At 33.6% G+C, this 26,728-nt stretch overlaps 1 protein-coding gene across 1 annotated transcript in view; it reads left to right on the plus strand.

The window, feature by feature from the left end:
* Window positions 1-26,728, plus strand: part of GRIK2 (glutamate ionotropic receptor kainate type subunit 2) — a 585,197-nt gene that overhangs the window by 221,096 nt on the left and 337,373 nt on the right. The window contains exons 3-4 of the mRNA XM_045844097.1: window positions 8,299-8,466; window positions 12,599-12,856. Of these exons, the coding sequence (XP_045700053.1) occupies window positions 8,299-8,466; window positions 12,599-12,856 (426 nt within the window). The remainder of the gene's footprint in view (window positions 1-8,298; window positions 8,467-12,598; window positions 12,857-26,728) is intronic.

Raw genomic sequence — 26,728 nt, forward strand, 5'->3', positions numbered from 1 at the left:
ACCCAGCAGGAAACAATATAGCATAGTGATTAAAAGATGGTATGGATTGAGATCTCCTGTTTCCTAATCAAGAATCTATCCACTTAGTGTGAAACTGACCTTAGGCAATATTCCCAGGATGCTGGACTTGCTCCAAGGTCTCACTAAAGCAGAACACAATAGACACAGTAAGGCAAGCTGTTCGGCTTAAGAATTAACCTAACTTTTGAGACTCTGGAAGATAAGGGAGGACAGCAGTTTTCAGACTCAACAACATGAACACCTTAAATGTCAAAGTTATATTTAAAATTAAAATGTAAATTATTATAACAATAGGAAATATATTGAAGATAGAAAATGTGATCCAACTGTATTTTGGTGACTTTCTATCAATGTTTGTAAAATATCACAACACCTGATATAAAGTAGGCTCTCAATAAATGTTGAGTGTTAGAAGTGTTCATCCTTCAGAGTGAGCTCAGGTTTAAACATGTTTCACACTGATTAGACTTTCTTATGTTTCAGATTGCAGGAGTATGCATTAGAGTGTTTGAAAGTGATACAGGACTTAAAAAATGTAAAGCAGAGACACAATTTAGCAATCTTGAGGGTTGGAGCCAGTGAGGGAGATCTTTCCAGAGAAGGTTACTGTGCCAGAAGCTGACAATACATTAGAAAGAGGAAAAAGTTGCAAGTGTATATGTTAGGTGTGTGTGTCTCTATGTATATGTATGTATGTGTCTGTGTATGTGCATGTATATGTGTAAATAGGGACCTGGGTTCCTGGGCAAAGGAACATCATTTGGAGGGAATGGAGGCATATAACTTTGGTTCATTCCAAGAAAGGTGGGTTTTATATATTGTGGCTGCAGCACTGGGGGCATGGGAGTGGTAAGAAAGGAGCCTAGAAATGGAGGGAGAAGGTAGCTTATGCTGACTCAATAGAACTATATTATGTAAATAGCACTAAGCTTAAAAATTAGTCAGTTATTGAACAAATTTAAGAAATTAAGTGCCAAGACCAAAATTGCATTTTAGAAAGATTACTCTGATTTCATTGTGGAGAAACTAAACTACTGAAGAAAGCCAGAATGATGTCAGGACTCTGTGAAAAGTCTATTAGAGATACATTATCACAGTAAGAAATGCAGAGTATACTTGGACTTGGTTAAGCATGTGAAAAGTTTACAGTAATGTTCCTGCAGAAATGGTGGAGCCTCATGAAATGTTAGCTATAATAATTAAGATCATTAGCTAGTTTAACAAGAGAAAGAGCATCCACTGGGGATATCTGTTTTATTGTTTGATACAACAAAGTTAAGGTGTGACTGGCTCTTCCTGACATAAAACAAACAAAACAACCAACAAAAATAAAGCTGTGATAATAATTATCTTAGATGATTTTTTTAATTTCAAAAAAATCAAAGGTAAGTATAAGAAAACAGTACAATTTTGCTTTTAGTCTATAGAGAATATGGAGTTTGATGATAATGGGAAATATTTTACTCACCATATATGATTTGTGAACTCTTTGGGGTACAAATTATCTTCATATACCACATGCTTATGACATGCTACTTCATGATAAAAATAGTCAATTTAGAAGTATTCATATTTTATAGGATGTACATAGCACAATATGAATATTACTTCTCAAGCTAAAGGTAAAAGCCCTGTTTAAAATCACATGAACAATTACTCTTTTGTAGGTTTTGAACAAGTAGAAAAAATGTTTTGCCTTTCAATTTTTATTAGCAATTTTTAAAACCACATATGTACTTTTACATTAAACATAGCTGATTTCTCCCTCAGAGAATCAGATTTATATCAAATTTATTGACATTTACTGCACAAAGAAAATAGATAAAATATGTATTCTCTCAATTCCCCGACAGTCTTCACATCAGCAGATTACAGACAACTTTCCCTTGCTTAAGTGAGCCGGGCGTCCTTTTCCCCAAGGTTTAGCATCTTTCCCATGACCCTGAACCACCTGGCTTCATCAGTTATTCCCCCTTTTTTTCCTACCCTTTACTTTGCTCTTTCTAGTACCTCTTTTTCTCAGTGCATAAATATTTTGGCTTTTTTGTCATCAAAGAAACATGCATAAACAACTCAATATGTAATGGTATTCTCTAGCTACTAACCTTTTTTCTGCTACTCCTTAATATACTAGCTTTATTGTAAAACATACCCTTATTTAAGCCCTGGCTGGTATGGCTCATTTGGTTGGAGCATCATCCCATAAACCAAAGGGTCATGGGCTCCTTTCAAGGTCAGGGCACATGCCTAGGTTGCAAGTTTGGTTCCTGTGTCAGGGCATGTGGGAGAGACAACAGATCTATGTTTCTCTCTTACAGCATGTCCCTCCCCCCTTCTCCCTTTCCCTCTCTCTAAAGTCATTAAGCATGTCCCTGATTGAGAATAAAAATAAATAAATTAGTTAAAAATAAATAAAACATCTATTTGTTTGAATATTATAAGATTAACACAATGTTATTGTTAATTTTAAAATGTGCAAATAAGCAAAAATGAAAAGATAAAATAAACCACACAGTATTTTGTTATGCATAAGTGCATATGTACTTGTCAAGTATTTTGTCATAAAATACCTTCTATAGAATAATTTTTAAATGACTAGATGCATAATGTTATGTTACATGTACCCTACTGTGGATATTTAGAGCCTTTCTAATCATGTTGTTCTCATAAACAAAGTGAACACCCTTGCAGAAAAATCACGAACATTTTCCTTAAGATTAGGTCCCGTAAGTAGATTTAGTGGATTAAAGTGTATGTTACCTTAAAAACTTGATAGATTTTCATAAAGGTTTTTGAGAACATTTACATCAATTTATTTTTCTTTTTAATTGTACTTTTTCTCACATCTCAACAAACTTGATCTGTAGAAATTCTTATTTTTTAAATCTTTTTTCTCATTTTTTAATGTTTTTAAATTTTATTTATTTATTTATTTATTTATTTATTAAAGATTTTATTTATTTATTTTTAGAGAGGGAAGGGAGGGAGAGAGAGAGAGAGAAACATTAATGTGCGGTTGCTGGGGGTCATGGCCTACAACCCAGGCATGTACCCGGACTGGGAGTCGAACCTGCGACACTTTGGTTCGCAGCCCACGCTCAATCCACTGAGCTATGCCAGCCAGGGCTAATCTTTTTTCTCATTTTTGAACATTTTCATATGTCTGTTGGTTATTTGCACATATTATTTATAAATTACTTACATTCTTTGTCAGCTTTTCCATTAAAATGATATTTTTATTTGTAAATATTATTTATATATTGAAGATACCAATCCCTTTTTAATGTTTATATTTTGTTGATATGATTTCATCTATTTTCTCATCTGTCTCCCTTTAATCATGACTAAGTGTTTGGTTATGGATTTTTTCAAATAATAAAGTGAAATGCAGTAATATTACTCTTATTTTTTCTGCTGTATTACCAAACTTAGAAAAACCTTAGCACTTCTATGCAATTGTATCTTAACATAAATTTTATTAAAAGATGATCTATTTATGTCAAAGTGCACAAACTGTAGCTTAACAGTTTAATGATATATATCCAGGTCCCTAGATTGAAAAACGGAACGTGACCAACACCACAGAATTCGATCATGTACCTTCCCTGAGACTACTCATTCTCACACTGGTTTGTTATTCTCCTTTAGACTTGCTAAGGCTTTATTGATTTTAATAATCTTTCAAGTAACCAAATTATGGCTTTATTATTTTTGTTTCTGTTAAATATTTGTTCTCTATTTCAATAATGTGTTCTCTACTCTTTATTTTCTTATTTTTATTTACTTTAGATTTAATTTTCTCTCTTTTTTTCAAGATACTTGAGATGGAATCTTGTATAATTGATTTTTAGCCTTTTAAATTTCCTCTAAGCATGAATTTCCTTACAACCTACAAGTTTTTACTTTTATCTAGTCCCATAAATTTTATAATTTCATTTTGATTTTTTTCCTTGACCCATGAGTTAATTAGGCATGCACTCTTTAATTTCTAAATTTGAGGATTTTCAAGTTTATTTTGTTGTTGTTATTGATTTCTACCTTAGTATGACTGTGTCAGAGAACATAACTGTGAATACTTTCAGTACTTTTAAACATGTTTGACCCATACCAGGAAGTTTGGTATGACCCATCTTATGATTAATTTTAATAAAAATGCCCTTGTAAAGGAAACGTTATTTTGTCATTTTAAAGTACTGATTTATCTTTATTAATTATGTCAAATATATTAAACATATAATTAAACCGTCTAAATCTTAACTGCTGTTTTAGTCTGCTTGCTCTATCAGCTACTGAGAATGGTGTGTTGGCTTCCCACTGTCACCTATTTCTCCTAGCAGTTTTGTCAATGTTTGGACATTTTTTTACTGTGTTATGTAGATTCTGAATTGTGACAGCATCCTGGTGTATTGACCCCTATCGCCTTATGAATTTCAGTCTTTACCTCTATTATGTTATTGTCTTCAAGTCTATTTCATGAAATATTAGAATAGCTTCAACAGTTTCTATTTGGTTAATGTGGTTTTAGGACAAATGTTTGTCCATCTTTTCCCCACATTTTTCATTATTTTTCTTGTAAGTAGCTTATACTTTTGTGCATTTTAAGCCTGTTTGGCAATCTTAAACTTCAAAATATGAATTTATTTCATTTACTTTTAATGTAGTTACTGACATATTGTTTTATATCTACCACTTATACCACCTTAATTTTTTTAGTATTTTTTCTGTTTATATTCTTTTACTTATATTTTCTACATTGTAGGCAGGGCAGGGGTATTTTGTTATGTTTCTGAACAAAAAAATTTTATGTCACTTTATATTTATGAAATTTTGATTATATGCTATTTCACTATTTTTTACTGTTAATCCTAGACATTAATGCATCCTTGAATTATTGCAGTCCAAAATTATTATCTTTACCTTTTTTTCAGTACTGCTAGAACATAAACATCCTTTAATTCAGTGTACTCATTTCTTGACTTTTGCATTATTGTTACTATGCACTTAAATTCTACATACACTATAAATGTCATAAAATTTTACTATTCTTGCTCTTTTGGCCAAAATTCACTGATATTCATGCACATATTTACCTTTTTTTAGAAATACTTTATATGTTAAGTATTGCAGTGGTTGCCTCTGCGATCATTTTCTTCTGCCTAAATGACCCCATTATTTAATACTTATAGTAAAAAGTTGTTGGTGATAAATTCTTGATTTTGTTACTTTCATTGTTAAAAAATAATTTTTGTTTCTTATAGCATTTATTAAATCTCCAGAACAATATTAAGGAGTGAATACCATAGACATTCTATGTTTCCTGAATTTAATGGGACTTCTGTTTTACTTTACTCTTAAATATAATATTTACTGTTAGTATATTTTTACCCTAGTAAAGTATTATTCTACTCTATTATGTGTTTTCTTAGAGCAATTTTAAGTCAAGAATAATTAGTGAGATCTATCAAGTATCATTATAATATCAAATATGGTGATTGTATTTTTACTCATGTTTGATCAATTAATAATTTGATGCTATTAAAACCTTCTAAATTATTAAAGATAGTTACAGGAAGCCTTTTTCCACCTAAGTATGAGGCACCCAGCTAAGTTTTTTAGAAGTATTTCTTTGTTAGAAATGTTTTAAACCCCTCTGCCCATACCTGCCCTGTATATCAGGGCTGGTGATCTCTTTTCCTGAGTTAGTGGTTTGGGATGTGTTATAGATGATACGATGCCTGGAAAGCTTATGTCGTCTGGGTGTTTTTATTTTTTATATACAAAGTTTTAAACTCTGGCTTTGGATCAATACAATGAATTATTCATGATATTTAATTAACAGATAGAAAGTGGGTTTCCCAAGTGATTACAAAAAATTTCTGTAAATATTCAAACCAGTGACAAATATGTAAACTTAAATTTGAATTTGAATTATTTTCTCTGAAAAGAGTAAAATAGGAAAGTTTGAACCCACTGTCATCAAATATTGATCATTTTATATCTTTATTTTGTATTTTGTATACATAGAAACTATAACCTGAACTGAGGAAAGTAGAAAATTCAGTTGTTGGGTTTTGTTCTTTTATCCTCACTCGAGGCCATGCTCACTGATTTTAGAGAGAAGAGAAGGGAGTGAGATAGAGAAAGAGAGAAACATCAATGCAATAGAGAAAAAAAATCAGGTGCCCCTGGTACTCACCCCAACCTGGCACCAAACCTGCAACTCAGGTTGGAGCGAGGGAATGACACTCCAACCGAGCCACACCGGACAAAGTGAAAATTTAGTTTTTTATTTTATTCTGCTATTGAGAAACGATTTCAGGTTTGGATTTTTATAATTGTTTTTTTATCCTTGATTAACTTAAAAAGTGCTCTATCATCTTTGTTTCATATATAAGATCTTACATTTCACCTTCCATAGTATTATTAAGGTTGTATATAACATTTTAAGAAATTCTGTGTAACTGCATGAATGAGATTTTAAAGAACAAGCTAGTTTGTAGGAGAATAGGCAAAGGCTTTAAAGTCAGGCACTGACAGTTTCTAATACTGCTCTCTCACTTGATAGCTGTATATGATCTTTGACCAATACATTCCTGCCTGTAAAATAATATTACTTGGGATTATTTTGGAGATTAAGTGAAATCTTAAACACTTATTGGGTCCTTACTCTATAGCAGTCACTGTTCTAAGTGGTTCATTATGAGATAAGATTTAATCTTTACAGTAACTTTATGTATTAGCCCCCATTATAATCTCCTTTTTAGAAAAGAAGAAACTCAGACTGAGGATTTAAACAACCTCCCAAATGTGCCTGATGGCAAGTGGCAGAGCCAGAATGTAAACCCATTGTGACTCCACAGTTCAGCTCATACCGCTCTTCTCCACATGTACAGGGATTCTGATTTGGTTCTTGACACCTATTAGGCATATAAATACTTTTTATCCTTGTGCTTAGCATAAATCACCAAAGATTGTTAAAATATTCACAGTACTATTTCACAATAAGTTGATTACTCTGGTAACTACACCATCAATTTAGTTGAAAAAAAAATAAGAGAACTATTTCAACTAATATGGTGTAAAATAAAAAATTTTCCAATTCTTCCTGGATATAAGTTTATCTGATCACTGTGGCATTTTTTGAGTCCTAATTCCTCATATTTAGATAAATTGTTACCATACGTAAATTCTTGCTAATTTATCATTGGTAGTCTGCTCCTAGTATCATCAACTCACTTTCATGTATAAAGACCTTTGATGAGGTATGAATGCAAGCTGTGGAAATAGCTTATTCAGGGAATTTAATTTGTGAATAACTGTGCTTAGAGTACATGGTGTGAAATTTGAAAGCAAGAAAGATAAATGCTCCCTTTTTATTAAGTACTAGTTTCCCAAGGACAGACGTTGGAGGTCGTCAGGAATCAGGTGCTACCCCTTTCATTTTATTCATCAAAGTAACACTAAGGGAGAGACTGTGTGGGAGGCAAAGGTCTCAGGTCACACATAACTGAAGAGACAGAGGGCTGATGTCAAGAAGAAAAAAGGCTGGGACAAGAATGAGGGAACTGGACTGAGACATAGCTAATAGACGGTGACAAATGGAAAGGTCATGTTTTTAAATTATACTCTAGATTTTATGGCCAAAATTATACATATGCTTCAGTGTTTATTCAGTGATTAAAAGATTTGCACTGTTTGGGAGAGTTATTTTTCACAAATGTCAAGCAACTTCTGGAAAAAAACAACAGACTAAAAGAAGTAGAGAGTTGCTACATTGTTCTTTTTTCTTGCAAGACGCTGGAATGTGCAAATGAATAAGTATTTGGAGCTTCCAATACATAAGTGTCATAAAATTGTCATGAAGAATTCTAATTTATGAATTAATGGATAAATTTTAATATAAATTCCCAGTGCCTAATTTTATAATTATATGTGAATATACAGGATTGATTATTCTGGAACTGTGAAATTTTGAGGGATAGTGTTCAGTTCTTAAGGCAAGATCTATATATACCCATGTCCTAAAAGAAGCAGTTACTAAAGATGAAATTATGTTAAATTTTGGCAGCAATACCAAGATAATTTTGCTGGTATGGATTTCTCTTAAAGGGCACATCCTAAATATTCAAGTTCATAGAAAAAATTAGCACAAGCTCCATGTCCTTCAACAAATCACACACGTATGTAAAGACATACACACATGCGTAGAAGTAAAGAAACATTTTGACATTTTCTCTATCCTATAAGAATGGTGTGGTTTTTCTTTCTTTTTGCCAGGTGGTATTTTCGAATATGTGGAATCTGGCCCAATGGGGGCAGAAGAGCTTGCGTTCAGATTTGCTGTGAACACCATCAACAGGAACAGAACCCTGCTGCCCAACACCACCCTCACCTACGATACCCAGAAGATAAACCTGTATGACAGTTTTGAAGCATCCAAGAAAGGTAATTGAAATTTAGCATTATCTTTTCTGGAACTCGAATTTTTAGGCATTCTTAAGAGATTTCTTAATTTCAAATATAATTAAGTCATGAGGAATATTATCATGAAATGTTTCTTTTCATAATGTGTCTAAATTTATCAGGTAAGGTGAAGTGGTGTGATTACGTATTGCAAAAAAAATTTGCTTATCCCAGAAAATGCAGTCAGACCTATGAGAGTGAAATTTCTTTATTCTCCCACCAATCCTTCTGATTTGTTAACAAATTATTCTATTTTAAGAACTCACCTGAAATAAAATAGAATGTATGAACACTTTTCCAAATTTTGCAATCTACTCTTAAAATTTATTTGTATTTCGTGTTGATTCCATTATATAATTACTGTGGTCTCACTTTGCTGTCTACCTTTAAAGTCCTGTAATTCCAAGTGATCTCTAAACTTTCTTGGAAAATTTTGAACAACCCTTAATGTACGTATAATACATGCACATATTTAACCACTTGATGTTCTTTCTTATAACTTAAAATAAATGGCTAATGATAAAAATTCAATTTTATGAAGAAATAATTAGAATACTTTATTAATTTTGTTTTATCATTTACATTATAAATCTGTGTTTTAAAAGATAAGAATAAGGACATAATTTTGTGAAATATGAATTTAACATTTATATAGGAAGGAAGGTGACAGAGAAACTATTGTCAAGGCATTATTTTAACCAAGCAACAGTATTAGTACTAAATGTGTTTTGAGAGATGTTTTCATATTTTTACCTTGCCTAAGTAGGTGATATATTTGTGTAGTTAGCATTCATGTAACAAGAATTAAATTTCATAATATAGATTTTCTCAAAGGAATGGACTTACAAAGCACTTGTTCTAAATTCCCATTTTTAAAACAATGTTTGCATTTCTGTAGTGCTAATATTACTTTGTTAGCTATTGTACATTGATAGAAATGTACGTAATCATTTATAATCCTAACTTGGTGCAGATTTCTTCTAAAATCATTAATATTAATGAAAGCTGGTAAGGTAGAATATTTCTTGAGAAACAATGCTTCTCTTTCCCCCCAGCTATCTTGTGTTTACGAAGGTCTATATTCTGCCTGCCCTTCAAATTCATATCTTTATGAATACAAATAAGTTTCCATATTTCAGAACCATGTCAGGGTGATAAAAGGTTTTAAAGGCTGAAAAAAAAGGGTAAAGATTATTGTGAAGTACTACATTTGTCATCATAATTGCAGAATAAGTCATTAACTGGAAGACAAGTGCATTTGATTAGTGACATAGTTCATGATGATTTCCATTAGGAAGAAGAAGCTCTCTCTGAGGTGAAATCATTTAGATCAAAGAATAGGGAATATGAGTTCAGTATACATAAAATAGTAATAGATTTCTTAATGGACTTAAAAGGGACAACATGAAAAAAAACTAGAATGTTCCAACAACAAACAAGTTACTATGCTGGGAATAGCCTTGCAAAATTCTGAGGTGTTCAGAATTTTGGATATTCTTAAAATGTTTAAAATTGTTTTATAGGCAAAAAATAACAAAACAATTTTTAAATTTTTACATTTTCTCTGATATATAGTCTTATACATTTAATAGACTATGTGGTGTTGCTCAATAAATGAACACTTTGATACATTAAAACTTGAACTATTATTTGAATAATGCATTGCTTTTACATGACTCCTCTGATAACTGAAAACTCTAATTCTTGAAACATATTGAGGAACATTCTAAATAACCTAATAGAATGCTTTTAAGTTTTCTTGATTTGTGACTTATAAAACTGAAGGAAGATCTTTTATTCTCAAAGATAATTGTGAATTAAAATCCAAATGAGTCAAAAACTTTATATACGAGCCTTTCTATTGATTCAGAAATTTAATCATTATTTTAAAAGCAAGAGTATACATATTTAAAAATAATTTATTGAGATTATAAAAAAGTCTGTCCAGAAGCTATACAGCTGTGTAATCTGAAAAATAGAGACATTTGTTGAAGAAGATACAAGATATGAGAAACATTGTATACAGGACAATGATGTCTCAGTCTCCTTCAAAGCAGGTATCTTGGGACCTCACACCATTCTCCCAGTCTCCATCAACTGCCCTGTCCTATTTTCCTGAATGTCATTGATGGTGCGAAATCTCTTTCCTTTCAAAGGTGATTTTGGTTTTGGAAAAGCCAGAAGTTGCAGGGTGCCAAATCTGGGCTGAAGTGGGACTGTCACCTGGGTGATTTGATGTTTTGCCAAAACAGTCTGCAAGAGATGTGATGTGTTAGTGGGAGCATTGTAGTGATGAAGATGCCAATCACCAGTTACCCATAGTTATGACCTTCTGAATCATCTGAATAGTTTCCATGGAGGAAACTATTAAGCTTAATGCAAAATTTGATGGAGATTTGTTGCTCTACTTACTCAGTCATTTTCAATGCAATAGTCTCACAGTACACAAGCTCACTCAACAGTGTCTACTGCCCCCAATGACTAGTATGGTGAAGTTGTCATTGTTCACACATGAACATTGTAGTCCACTCTCCTTGGCTATCAGGTTACATCGATGTTGTGCAAACTATTCTCATTGTGTTAACAATACCTGGACTTTTTCTGGACCGACTTCCTATTGAATTTTGGAAGAAAGTTTAATCACGTAGATTTTTTTCACCAAATTTACTGATATTAATATCTCTATGCTTAATAATCCATCCATCACATTGTACTTTATGCAGCAAATTTTCTGAAACAAAATACCTGAACATTTTATAAATTAGAATCATAAACTACCTTGGAAGGATTGGGTCTGAATACCCCATGTAATACCTAAATCCCAATAACAATTGTTTTTAGTTCTTTTTATTTATTTTATTTTATTTTTTTAATGATTCTATTTATTTATTTTTAGAGAGGGAAGGGAGGGAGATAGAGAGAGAGAAACATCAATGTGCGGTTGCTGGGGGTTATGGCCTGCAACCCAGGCATGTACCCTAGCTGGGAATTGAACCTGCGACACTTTGGTTCGCAGCCTATGCTCAATCCACTGAGCTACGCCAGCCAGGGCTGTTTTTAGTTCTTTTTAAACATTTGCAGGGATGGACTTCTTAAAGTAGACCATTCCATTTATGGATATTTCTTGTTTCCTTTTAAAAATTTTTTAATTTAAATTACATCAAAATCCATGAGAAGCTCATAACCATTTGTCTTTTTTCTTCCTTTTCTAGCCAAATGAAACAAATTTAGGTGTCCTTAACAGGCCAGATATTCAAATATTTAAAGATGATTTCATATTTCCAGTAATTACTCACTTTCGAGTCCCAAACTCACTTCAGTTTATCTTAAAGAATTTCATTTCCTGTCACAATATATCTATTTTTATCTGAAGTCTTCTAGATTATATATGCCTCTCTTGATTATTTCAATTATTATTTATATAAATAAAATTTCCTAAGGGTAAATATAAACTTTAAAAAATAATTAAGACTAGTATAAAATACTTTTATAGTATCCTAAAGCCAAATAAGGATAATGAAATAACTTATCTACATTACTTTGAAGTTCTTTTTACCTGATGAAACTAATCCATGTGATAACAACCTTTCTGAGCCATGTCAGGTTTTGTATGGGTGGTTGTATGCATAAGTTGATTATATCATCAGATATAAGCAAATACTTTACTGTATGTGGCCATGGCTTTTTGGATGAGAGGAAGACCAAATGCATTCTAATAAAAAAATAAATCAAAATTGTAAAGTATAGCTAGTGAATTTGGGAAGGAACATTTTTTTCCCAACCCTCTGATATGAATAGTTTTTCCAAAATGAATGTTCCCTTGTTGCATTCTAGAGTATTCCTCCTGTCTCCTGACCTTTCTCCCTCCCTTAATTTTATTTGTAAAATTATTTGAACACTGAGCTACCTGAGTGTGGGTGAATTAATTCCCTTCTAAGAAACTGAAAATGTTCGGAGTTAGACAACATGTAAAATTAGCTAAATATAGAGGTTATATTAATAAACACAAGTCTTTCTTCAGGATAATACCTTTGGGTTTACACTAGGGACGTGGTGATGTCGGTACACTGGCGTCTCTCCTCTCAGTATTGACGGACTTCTGTCTCCTCTTCAGCTTGTGATCAGCTGTCTCTCGGGGTGGCTGCCATCTTCGGGCCTTCGCACAGCTCATCGGCCAACGCTGTGCAGTCCATCTGCAACGCCCTGGGGGTTCCCCACATTCAGACCCGCTGGAAGCACCAGGTGTCCGACAACAAGGACTCCTTCTATGTCAGTCTCTATCCGGACTTCTCTTCGCTCAGCCGTGCCATTTTGGACTTGGTGCAGTTTTTCAAGTGGAAGACTGTCACAGTTGTGTATGATGACAGCACTGGTAAGAAACATCAGTAGCCTTTGGGGCTGTGTCTTACATATCCATAACTTTTCTAAAACTTACTCGAGGTCCTTACTATATTTTTGTATCTTTTTAAAGTGAGGAATGGAAAGACATGTGGCATCAAATATATACACTAATTTCACACATCCAAACATATATATACACACACACATGCGCGCACACACATACATACATATACTCTTTTTATATTTCTGAAAAAGCACTTTTTTTCCTGGGTAGGATCAGTTAGTATAAACTGTCATTTTGCATGAAAGATAGAGAAAATTTGAAATGTAATACTGAAATATTTATTCCAAGAATATTTTTTGCTAGGTTCAAGATAATTACTCAATTTAAATTCTCATGATTGGCTCAGTGAAACTTATCACAAAATTCAGAATTTTGCCTTTACATGTTCTCTAGCTTTCCATACAAATAGTATTTATGAACAGTAATGACTTTCATCTCGACAACACATTAAAGTTTGAAAAAGTTTATTTTCCTCAAATTTTAAACAATATAATGTCCATTGAAATATTCAGAGTGTTTCGAAATGTTTATGTGTAGACACATTTTAAGGACTTTAAAAACAGAACTTAGTAAGTGGTATTTATTTGTGTCTTTAATGCATTTTTTGTTGGCTAGGTTGTCTGTGCTTTCTTGTTTTAACGTATGCTTTTTAAATACATGAATGGTTATCTTGCAGTGCGCATTAAAAACAAGTCTAATGGATAAATATAAGAAAGTAAACAGTAAAAATAAAACATTTATTTTTCTTGTAGTTACATTGTTGAAGAAAGTGCCTACTGTTTTGGTCATTGTGTAGTGATAAGGAATTTCATGGTAAGATATTTATTGGTGGTCTAAATAGTGCTCTTTAAATTAGAATTTTAAAATATTTTATTCTAAGACCTTTCACTATATCTTGATGTTTACATCAAAATTAAAATCCATTTGAATTTAAATTCTCCCAAAGTATGCCAAGTACAAATTTGTTAATGCATTCAGTATTTAGAAACATGCAGAAATTAGTCCATTGGACAATAAAATTTACCATCTGCAAAATGACAGGCATTCTCCCGAGAGAACAGGGAACAAGGAGTTACAGGGTTGGAAAAACAATAAAAAGAATTAAAAAAAAATTTAATTGGGATAATAAAGAGTGAGTCTAAAGACATATTAATAAAGTGAAGTGAAAAGTTTACAAATAATTTTAACTTTCTATGTGAATGGGTTTTCTGGTTCATATAATATGATGGTCCAGGGCATCCTCAGTTATAGATGGATCCACATATGTTTATAGATGGTCACATACAGAAATATGTAAATGCAAATGCACATGCATTGTGAATCCATGGGCTATTTACTTCTCTGTTTTCTCTGATATCATTCAGGTGAAGGCTGCTCAAATACTCTGACACACACACACACACACGGGTGTGTATTATTCCTTATTATCCTAAAACTACTCACAGTAGAAAGAAAGTTGGTAAGTGTTCAAAATGTTTGTGGTTATACAGTTATCCCTAGACATCCCCAGGGGATAGGTTCCAGGACCAACCACAGACACCAAAATATATTTATTAAGTACCTGCTCCATTCCAGGGACAGTTACAGGTGTGTGCATATGCCAGTAAAAGACACAAAGTCCCAGCCTTTGCTGAGTTTCTAGTTCTCATTTAGGGACACGTGATTGTTCATGTTTTTAATATTATTAGTAATGATCCCATTGAATTTGTCACTAGCCACTTGTAATCCCTTTTAATTGAAAGTACTTTTGAGAACTGGGCTGTTCTTGATTTTTTTTAATAGAGTCTTCTGACTCTAAGAGAGTCAGAAGATCCCCTTTGAAATGTATTCATAAGCAAATATAAGTATATTTCTTTTGTATTTTTGGATATGTTTAAAAGTCTTAAGGTAGAATTTTTTTCAAATTTGGATTTTATTTGCAACAGGCTTATCCAAATCAAGCATTCAAAATGACACTGCAAAATGGGTCTCCACAGGTTTTTAAAATTATTTTATTGTTGTTCAATACAGTTGTCTGCATTTATCCCCCCACCCCCACCCAAGCCATCCTGACCTCCCTGCCCTGACTCCACCCACCTTGGCTTTGTCCACGTGTCCTTTATTGCTGTTCCTGAAAATCCTTCCCCCCTCCCATTATCCCCTCCAACCTCTCCTATGGTTACTGTCAGATTGTTCTTAATTTCAAGGTAACATTTTAATGATGGAATTTAACAGAAAATGTTTAAACTTCGGAGTGAACAATATGACCCCTGTATTTAATCATACGGGAGGAAATCTGATTATAGCAAGGACTATGAACTGAAACAGGAAAAACTCCAACTCATACCCACAAGATAAGCATTATTAACTTCATTATGGACTTGAATGTATCTGCAATATACTGTAGGACACACTGTGCCATTTTATTTATGTTCCCTTTTTCCTTTCCAGATTCATCTATTATGCATGCCATTCCTCCCATTTATATTCATTTCTGTTTTGTTGTGTTGTCCAGTTTGATACATGATAATTATACTTCTATCTAGTCTTTGTTCCCACCCCCAAAACAGATGGGATGATAGATGAAATATAGTGCTGCAGTAGGAGAAATTCTTAGAATGGTGTTAACAGGCGCTGTTTATTTTTTATGATAATTAGCATTTGTTGTTGTCATGGATGAATGCTTTTAAACACCCTGAAAGTTTGTTACAGCTCTGAATGATGTCCAAAGATGATGGAAAAGAATTGGCTTCAGAAACAAAGCTGTGTTTCTGTCAGTCACTTTGGAGCATATGATTCATTTTAAATATAAAGTAAAAATAAGTTGGATAGCTGTCAGCTTGTAAGCAATTCCAGGATAAGTTGTGAATATTTGCTTTAAAATCCCTGTGTTTCATCTTTGTTTATAGATCAGCAGTCCATTATCAAAGAAATCTGGACTAGTAAACAAGTCTGGGAGTCTATTCTCAGTTTCACTCCTAAATGACTGGTATAGCTTTGGAGGAAAAAGAAAAAGAAGAAGGGAGTGGAAATGCCTACAGTAAGGAGTTATAATACCATAAGCATTGAGTAGCTACTATTACATAAACTATTTCAGTTAACCTTCAAAGGAATTTTATGAGTCCTGAAGAAAATGGGTTTTTATACCACCATCCCTGCTTCCTCCAGTGACTGGCTCTTCTGCCCACCAGCAGCTTAAGGCAGAACCTGAATATCTTCCTTGTTCCTCCCTTTCTTTGGCCCCACAATCAAGCTCTAACAGTTGTCAGTTCACCAGCTCTATGATGTCTAAAGTCTGTCCATTTCTTTCCTCCTCTCTACCACTTCTTAGCTCATCTCTCATCTGGATTATCACTAACAGCCTTTTTACTGGTATTCCTACTTGAAGTCTGTATCCATTAACTAATTCAGTCTCTGCACTGCAGTTTAAGTAATTTGTAAAAAATGCAATTTTGGTGCCCTGGCTGGTGTAGCTCAGTGGATTGAGTGTGGGCTGCGAACCAAAGTGTCGTAGGTTCGATTCCCAGTCAGGGTACATGTCTGGGTTGCAGGCCATGACCCCCAGCAACCGCACATTGATGTTTCTCTCTCTCTCTTTCTCCCTCCCTTCCCTCTCTAAAAATAAATAAATAACATCTTTTAAAAAATGCAATTTTGGACCTGAATGGTGTGGCTCAGTGGGTTGGGCATTGTCCTGCAAACCATTCCCTCTCAGGCCACATACCTGAGTTGCAGGCCAGACCCCCAGCTGGGGGCATGCAGTAGACAACTGATTGATGTTTCTCTCCCTTTCCTTCTCCCTCTCTTCCCTTCTCACTAAAAACAAATAAATAAAATCTTTAAAAAATGCAATTCAGATCCATTGTTCTAGTAATCATTTTTCATTGCTCTAAGGATAAAGTAAATTTTTTAAAAAGGCTATAAAACCTGCCATGATCTAGTCCCTCTACCTCTCCAATGACATTTGAATCTAAATCCCTTGCTTATGTCTTTCCAATTGAGCCATTAAACTTCTTTAAGTTTCTGAAAATACTATTTTGTCCACCTGAACAGCTCTCACACTGGTCCCCACTCCTCCTACTGGCTAAGTGGACATACAAGTGCAAGTGCACATTGCACATACTTATACATGCTCACACACATCTTCTGGGCTTAGATGTCACAAAGAAAGCTGCCCTTACCCCAGCTCTCAAGCCTGAAATAGGAGTCCCTCAGGATATCCTCCTAGCACTGTAGTACTCACATGTGCCTCCCATCAGGAATATGCACCACCTTATGAATGTTTTTTTTTGTCTATATTTTCTACCAGAACAAATATGTATGTGAGTACAATGGACAGTAACGCTGCTTACCATTCTATGTCTATCTCCTAGATGTTGCCTGGCTCACAAAAGTACCTTAATAAATATTTAAGAAATGAATGCATGAAGAGGTATTATATTGATTTTTAAACAAAGAAACAATGGATTTAATAATCTGCCCAAAATTTTATAAGAAAGCTAGAGTTAATTGGGCTTATATCTATAATTAAACTGTAATTAACATGTATTTACTCATTTGACTATTTAAAAAAAACATCAAGACTCTTCTGTATACCAGCAGCTATGTTAACCACAAAGGATAGTATTGCAAATAAAACTTTAACCATTTGTCCATGGGCTCAGGGTAGAGTGAGGGAGGAAGGGGTGAAAACAAGTGAGTGGGACCCTATTACAGTGTGGCAAGTACTCATAGGGTTGAGAAAACCATACTGTGGCAGCTTAGGAGGAGGTTTTAAAGCTGCCTAGGGAAGGCAGACAGTTTTGGAGAAAGTGGCATTATTGTGAAGTTATCATGAGGTTACAAGTAGGAATACTTCCACTAGAGGAGGTGGGCAGAGGGTGCAAAATGCGAAGATGTGAGGATGCCTGAAGGAACCAGTTTGTCAGGGAACTACAAGCATTTCATTGTGACTGAGCATCAGAAAGAATAAAGATGAGGAATGATGAGGGAGAATTTATAAAAGGCCAAGATAGGAGAAATCACAGAAAGCTCTCTACTAGCTACTTTGTCTTTCCTCCTCCCTGAAACCTCCCTGGAATCTTTATGGTTATAGGATCAGTCATACTGTGTGACATGACCCTACTTTCCAAGCCACTATGGGGTGTCTCAGGGATGGGCATGTACCCATTTAGTTCCTTTGCTAAGAAATCAGGAAAGGACATAGAAAGAGGGAAACCAGATGGCCTGGATGCTGGGTGTCCAACCTTTTGGCATCTCTGGGCCACACTGGTAAAAGAAGAGCTCTCTTGGGATGCACATTAAATACATTGCAACATATAATCACAAAAGAAAATCTCATAATGTTTTAAGTAAATTTATGATTTTGTGTTGGGCTGCATTCATAGTCACCTTGGGCAACACGTGGCCTGTGGCCCACAGGTTGGGCACCCCTGACATGGACTGTCATGGTTGCTATGGTCTTTGACGTCAGAACATTCATTCTGGATTGAAATTCTGGCTGTGTTGTGTTATTTTCAGCAAGTTTCTTTACTTTAAAAACCTAAATTGACACATTTGGAAACTGAGATATCATATTTCAGGGACTGTAGTCATGCCTAGTCAAATATGTAACATGCTTCATAGAACCCATATTAGTAGCTTAAAACTTACAGTACAAATGCTATGGGCTATGTGCCATTTCTTCCTTATTCTCTAAGAAGAAGGATTTGTTACCGACTCCACATTTTTTTAATATGACAAAATTTAGATGGAAATGTTTGAGGTCATTTGTCCAAGGTCACATAGCCAAAAAATGGTAGGTCTGGGTTTTGACCTTAGGCAGTCAACTTCATAACCTATCTTTTTAAATATTTGTGAAATACGTTAGTTATGTTTTTATTTGATTTATTTCATTTTCCTTGTTTTAAAAAAGAGAAACACAGTCAGAATTTTTTCTGGCAAAAGGTCTCTGACTATAGTGTGGAGAATGTGTTGAAGCTACTGAGATATGGTGGGGGAATAGGAAAAGACCAAAAACAAGAAAATTTCTGAATTAGTTGAGTCTAAAACATATTAACAGTCTCACTTAGGGAGGTTTTCATGAAGTGATGCTGGGGTAGAGAATTCTAGAAAAATTTAGGAAACACAGATTACAATATTTAGTAAGTAAATGAGGGGAGGAGGTGATGGAGACAAGAGAATATAAGAATGACCTTTATGTTTCTGGTATGGGCTACTAATCAATGGCACATGTACCTAAAAGGGGAAGACAATAAAATGAGATTGGGGAGAAGGTACAGTACATCTTGTTCTTAACACATTAAGTTTGAAGCTGCTATGACGTATTCCCTTTTAATCATTCAGTGGTGTTGGAGGTATTAGTACTTCTTAAAAAATAGGAATTTAAGGGGTATAGTATACTTCCATTGGTATTTTTTCATCTCCATTTGGGCTTCTTTTTGTCATATGAGGAAGTAAAGAAAATTGACTACAAAAACAGGATTATGGTACAAGGAAGTTCAGAGTCATGTTAGTGAGTAAGCAGCCATGGAGCTGAATATAGACATGAAAATAAGTTAGGAGAGAGACTGTAAGCTTTTAAATTAAGATATACAGTATTTAACAAATGAAGCTTTGATTAATTTCTGTTATATGAATATAAAATAGGCCAGGGACTTCATCCTAAGCAAAAGCAGAAGTGTTTTCTTTACCAACTTTATTAACTTGGATGAAGTATATTTAATAGACTATGTTCTAGATACATCTGTGTGTACTTTTTGAGTTAACATAATAAAATGTAAAGTTAATTAATAGTAAAAATGTATTTTATTTTATCTTGGACCTATGTTTAAATAGGAAAAAATAAAATAAAGTCAATATAAAATACATATTTCTGTAAGACATTAATTTTTTAATATAACAATTTTTGTATTGCAAAATGGATAACTAAACAATTTCAATTTTATTTCAGGGAGTGAGGTAATTGGGATCTAAGATGATTATATATTGTATGTTCTAACTACAAAGTTTTAAGTTCTCTAATTCCAAGTGCAAATACAATTAGCAATTATGAGCTAAACCTATTATCTGGATATAGTTGTACTAGTGTTTCCACAAACTAGATTCTGTTTGAATATAGTTTCTTTATTTCTATTTAAGCAAATATAAAGATTATTTGAAATATTATTACTTGAATTCTTAGTACATGAAAGTGAATATTTTTAAATACTCATAGAACTAATTCTTTCTTTAAGTTTTAAAATCTTTAAATATATGACAACACTAAAAAGCAAAAATAAAATCTCTAACCTACAACAATCACACAATTCATATTACTGCATCTAGTGAAATTAGTGCATATGTAGGTCTAAGCAAAAACCAGTGGTGGATTTGGTACCAAACCTCAATAATTAGTAATATTTGTCTTGGAAAAGAAAAATATCATAAAGTGAGAACAATTCCCTAGTGAAGGTCAGACCACTGCCAGTTTTCCTAAATTCAAATCTGTAACATATTGGCATGAGCCTCTTAGTGGCTATTTTTCTTGTAAACTTTTCCTGTGTTTGTCTTTCTCCCTCTCTGTGCAACACAGGGGGAAGCTGAGTACTTATCTCCCTGATGCATATGACAGTTTTGACTATTATACTTCTTCAGGAAAAAAAAAAGAAAGCTCTCCTATTTTAGCTTCTGTGCCCATCTTTCTCTCTTTATTACCTCCTTCTTTTCCTCCATGTATTCCCATTCTTATACTCTTGAACTCTTTATTCTTTTCCTGGTCCTTAAAAAGCTGATGTTGTTCAAGGTTTTAGTCCTCTTCTTGTTTTCTACTTGTTCACCTCACTGTTTATGGGGAGTGAGGTGAACAAGTAGATTCATGAGTTTCTACTTGTTTAGTAGAAACTAACCCATGCCTTCCTCTGCCTATGCATTCATTTGCTACTTAATAATGGGGATACATTTTCAGAAATGTGTTGTTACATGATTTTATCATTATGTGAACCTCTTAGAGTGCACTTAAACAAACCAAGATGCTATAGCCTATTACCCACATAGGCTATATGGTATGCCACTGTCCCACGTGAAGTATCATCGACCAGAACATTGTTATACAGTGCATGGCTGATGTTGCAGACTCACTGACCTACAACTTTAGTTGTTTCTACTGAGCTCCATACTCACAGATCTAGCCACTCACTGATCATCTTTATATGGATGTCTCCCAGGCACATCTAACCGAACATGATAAAAACCAATCTCATTATCTGTACCCCAAAACTTGCTTTTTCCCTGGATTTACCTCTTTATCCTTTTACCCAGCCAGATCCTATTCATCATTCTAGATTTGTCTTTCTCTCATCCCTTATTTCCAATTGACTACCTAATACATCTCATTTTTATTGCACACATTTTAAATTTAGCTCTACCCCCTATCCCTGCTCCCTGTCTTAGTTAACATCCTTATTTATCATTTACCTTCTGACCATGTTCTGCCCACTGCTCTATTTAAGCTCATCTATGTGATGCAGACAAAATGGTCTTTTTAAAAATGACAGCCTGGCCATGTCAGTTCCAGGCCTAAAGCTGATTGGTGGATCCTCCGTTTTCAGAGGAAAGAGAGCTAATTCCTCAACATGACACATGCAGCATCCATCACTGGCATTCTCATGCCTCTCTGATGTTATTTCCCTGGTATTTCTTCTATCAAAACTTATGCTACAACTTCCCTTACATAACTGTAGTTCTCTCTTTCCAATTGTGCTCCCTTTGTTGTGGCAAAGTCTCTCTTGCTGTGCAGAAATTGTTCTCTCTGCCTAGTATGCCCTTTCCCTTTGGTGATTCACCACCTTCAGGATGCACCCTAAAATATTCTCACAAAGTATAAATGTGAAGTAATCTCTTCTGACTCCTACTCATGTGAGTTGATAATTCTATTCTTTGTGTGTATGATGCAAGAGTTAATTTAGTTGGTAAAATAATTCATTACGAGTTCTGTAGTAAAGCTTATTTTCCTTATACTCCCCTAACTTTTTAATTTTTTTTATTTATTTATTTGTTTTTAGAGGGGTAAAGGGAGGGAAACATAGAGGGAGAGAAAAATCAATGTGTGGTTGCCTTTTGCATGCTCCCCACTGGGGACCTGGCCTGCAACTCAGGCATGTGCCCTAGACTGGGAATGGAACCAGCAACCCTTCGGTTTTTTGGCTGGCACTGGATCCACTGAGTCACTCCAGCCAAGGTTCACCTAACTTATGTTTTCCTAAGCATGAGATGTCCAATTATTTTATAATTAATTCAACTATTTCTTTGTTTTTAAAAAATGTATTCCTCTTTTATAGTCCACAAATAATTATCAAACATTTTCTATATGTCAGCATTGTTCCAGTTACTGGAGATTTGAGAGTGAACGGAACAGACAAAAATTCTTTGCCTGGTGGAATTTGTCTTCTAGTTTAGGTGATAATAACAAAATTAATACATATATTATATAGTATCAAATGTGGTAAGTGTTATGGATAGAAGTACAGAAGAGAAGGTATTTAGGGAGTACAACTTAACATTGCAATATTAAGTTGAGTTGTCAGAGTGACTTTACTTACAAGGTAACATTTGAGCCAAGACTTGAATGAGGTTAGGAAATATGCCATGGGAATATCTCAAGAAAAAGTTTCATAGAAAAAGCAAGTAGAAAATAATTTAACTAGGGGAGAAAGATAAAGAATGTCAAGGAAGGGAATTTATTTCTTTGTTTGGTTTTTAGTTTGGAGAAGCTTTTGGGGAAACTGAAGACTGAAGATTTTTGTGGTATTGTACATTTGTGTACATGTTTATATGTGTGTATGTGTACATATGTGGCTCTGTATATATATAGTTCCTTATTGTCTTGGCAACAGTAATGCAATTTGCAATTTGTTTAAAAATAACTAAGTGTAGAGACTTTTCTGCTTAGAGGCTCATTTTTATGCGAGTTACTTAGGAATGATTGTGGTTCCTAGCAACAACCTCTAAAAAAGTGACAGAATTCATTTTAAACTACAATAAGACTTCAGGTAAAGAAGACATATTTGTAATAAACTATTTATCAGGAACTCAATTAAAAATATATTGATTCTGTATAAGAAACATATTTTAAAAATTCCTGAAACTGAACGCATTAAAACCTAGGTTTGATTCTCATGGTATATCAGGTTAACACAACTACCTTCTGAGGCAGTTTTCTCTATCCCATTCAACATTGTGTAAATGTTTATCTTGTTTTAAATATAAGTTATATAAAATATATTTCATAAAAAATTTCTGGACTCAAAAATTTTGGGAGGGCAAGAAAGGATTAACACCCAGTCTAGACAGGTTAATTGTCCATAATAGTTTCAGAATTATTTCAGATGGGAGATGGCACAGTGTCTACTCTGATGTTATTTCAGTGACACAAAAAAGAACTCAAGAAATACTTTTTTTAATATAAATGCATTAAATGCATGCATTTATAATGTATGTTATAATACATTTATATAAATGCATTAAATCTACTTGTGATAAACAGAGCCTTGATTACTAGAAGCTAATGACAAGCCAAAACCTTACAGCTCTCCTTTCCCCATGTAATGACCAAAGACATTATTTTACTGTTTATAAACAGTTGCATTTCTGCAAATCCAATTCTTTCTTTTGATTAAAAATATTACATACAAATATTAAAATTAAAATCTAAAACATTGGTTCTTTATCAATATTATTAATGTGATTTTCTGAGCCACTATTAACACTAGAAATTCCTGGGCCAGCTCCTCTGATTTAGTAATTCTGGGCTTATACCCAAGGTCTTGCAATTGGACAAGTCATTACTAGTGTTTACCAATATCTGATTATCTCTGCTTCTGGACTTCAGCAGATTTGAATTCCCTAATCCTCCAATTTAATTTGTGGCCACACGCATTGCTGTAGTTGAGAAACAGGAACAGTAGTATTGGTCATTTCTAGGTAAAAGCATTTCATTACCTGGTACTAATTTTCCGGCTTACTCATTCCCCATCAGAGCACTTGTACTATACATTCAAAGCATCCTAAAATGCTGAGCTAAAATACTGAAGATAACAGTCATGGAGACATTTTTAGATCCATAGCAGACCTTGCTTTTATGAGACATACAATTTTCTTTTGTTAAATCACTATGATTTGGGGATTGATTTTTCCTACAGCATAACCTAGTCTAGTAATTCTCAAAATTTACTGTGCAATGAGATAATTAGAATAACTTGTTAAACACACCTGGCTCCTCTTAATCCCAGTTTCTGAGTAAGGAGGCAGAGAATGTATACTGAGGCTTTCCTTTCCTATAAATTGCCAAGTGATTATCATGCTGCTGATTCAGCCACCACAAATTGAAAACCACTGATTTATCTTATCTTGAATAATATACAAATTATTGTATATTAACAGTAATTTTTGCTAAGTGAAAACTTGTTAATAGAATAAACAAAGGCATCATTTTACATATAAAAACCAATGTAACTATTTTAAGCAAACCTAGAATGAATTATAGTGATTTAACATTGTCAAATTATCAATCACTTATTAAAAATATTCAGTTGTGTGAACTTCCACACTAAGTAGTTTTAATTATGTAAATATTCTTGTCCTTAGAGTAAAATAGTTTTGAATTTACTGTAATATGGGGGAAGAACATTATATTTTAAATATAGTAAAAATTGTCAAGTGTAAATTAATGAGATTTAGAATAATCTAGCATTTATAAAGTGATTTATAGTGTCCATTTCAACAGATTTATACATAGTTTTACTTTTTAACTTCAAAATAATTTTTCAAAAAATACTAATTGTATGACTAATGCTTCTGATTTGTCAATTAAGCATATTTTAAAATCTCCTGTTTCATTTTCACAATTAGCTTTTTATTCTTTTATCCAATTGAAATAATTAGGTTGGCATTAAAGAGAGAAAATTAAGTCAGCCCTTGAAATCTTAACACTAACTTGTTAATTACCCTATTAATTATACAATGAAAAATGACAAGCTATAATTTCCTTTCCTAAAGTATGGCTGAAGGTCAGAGAGCTGTCTTATTGGCATATTGAGACCATAGCAAATGAGAGCATTTTTTTTCTCTTAAGTACCATCAGATGTCATTGGAAACTTTGCCAAGAAACTAGATCACTGCTTTAAATATTATCTTTAATATTGTTTTATCTATTCTTAAAGGAAACAATGCCTGTTATAAAAAGTAACATGACACTCAATAGCCAAAAAACAAACAGTCCAGTTAAAAAATGAGTAGAGGACCTAAACAGGTGTTTTTCCAAAGGAGACATACAACGGCCAACAGGTACATGAGAAGCTGTGAGGGGACTGCAAATCATAGCTATCATGAGCTATCACCTGACACTTATTAGAGGGACCATTATAAAAAAGCCTAGGGATAAGTGTTGGCAAGGATGTGGAAAAAAGTGAATCCTTGTGCTGTGTTGGTAGAAATGGAAATTGGTACAGCTACTATGGAAAAAAAAATGGAGATTCCTCAAAAAAATTAAACATAGAACTACCATGTGATCTACCAATCCCACTTCTGGGTATGAATCCAAAGGAAATGAAATCAGGATCTCTAAGGGACAACTGTACCCTAACGTTCACTCCAGCACCATTCACAGTAACTGAGACATGAAAACAGCCTGAGTGTTCATCTAAGGGTGAATGGATACAAAGATGTGTGCCACAGTTTACACACACACCCGCAATGGGATATTACTCCGCCATGAGGAAGAAGGAAATCCTGACATTTACAACAACATGGTTGGAGCTTCAGGGCATTATAAGTGAAATAAGTCAGAGAAAGTCAGATATCGTGTGACCTCATTTATATACAGAATCTAACAAAGCTGAACTCAGAGAAACAGAGTAGAATGGTGGTCCACCAGGGGTTGGTGGGTAGTGTCTGGGAATATAATATATAGCATGGTAACAATACTGTATTATAGACTTTGAAGTTGCTAAAAGATGAATATTAAATATTCTCACCCCTTCCCCCCTCAAAAAACAGTATTTATGTGAGGTGATGGAGGCAATAGCTAACCCTATTGTAATAATAATTTTGATATATATATATATATATATACACACACACATATATATATATTCACATTGTATACCTTAAAGTTACACAAAATCATGTATCAATTATATCTCAGGAAATCTGGAAAAGAGGTAATGTGATGAAGATATTTGTATTTATACTCTAGAAGAAGCCAAATCTGAAAGGCACTGCCCAGATTTTAGCTATTACAACATTGAAAGGGGTTCCTTATACCTTTAGCCTACTGCAAAGGTCAAAGAGCATTCAGAGGCTATTGCCAAATCAGAGATGCACAGAATGTTTTTTTCTGCCTATTGCAACAGTGATGTTGAAAGCAATTTTTTTAGTAGAATGGAAGAAATCTAAATTAGTCAAAGCAAGTTTTATATAATAGCAACTTACTGTGATATGGTTTGCATAATTATGTACTTATTTTTTAATACAATTTAATTTATTGCTTCACATTTAGGAAATTAGGCTAGCCCTGCAAGACTTTGTAGAACCGACATTATTTGTAACCCTATTGGTAGTTTAGAGTAGAGATAGACTTTAACTTTTGTGCAATATTTAGTTGTAGTAGTCTTAAAATATGTATTAGAGCATCATAATATTCCACTCATATTTTTCTCTATTTTTAATTGTGGTAAAATACACACAGCATAAAATATACCATCTTAACTATTTTAAGTGTAAAGTTCAGTAGAATTAAGTATATTTACACTGCTGTACAACCAATCTCCAGAACCTTTTTTATCTTGCAAAACTGAAATTCTATACCCCACAAAATCTCCTCCC

The sequence above is a fragment of the Phyllostomus hastatus genome, unplaced genomic scaffold (genome assembly GCF_019186645.2).
Source record: "Phyllostomus hastatus isolate PE091 unplaced genomic scaffold, TTU_PhHast_1.1 phas_contig_40, whole genome shotgun sequence".
Classification (NCBI taxonomy): Eukaryota; Metazoa; Chordata; class Mammalia; order Chiroptera; family Phyllostomidae; genus Phyllostomus; species Phyllostomus hastatus.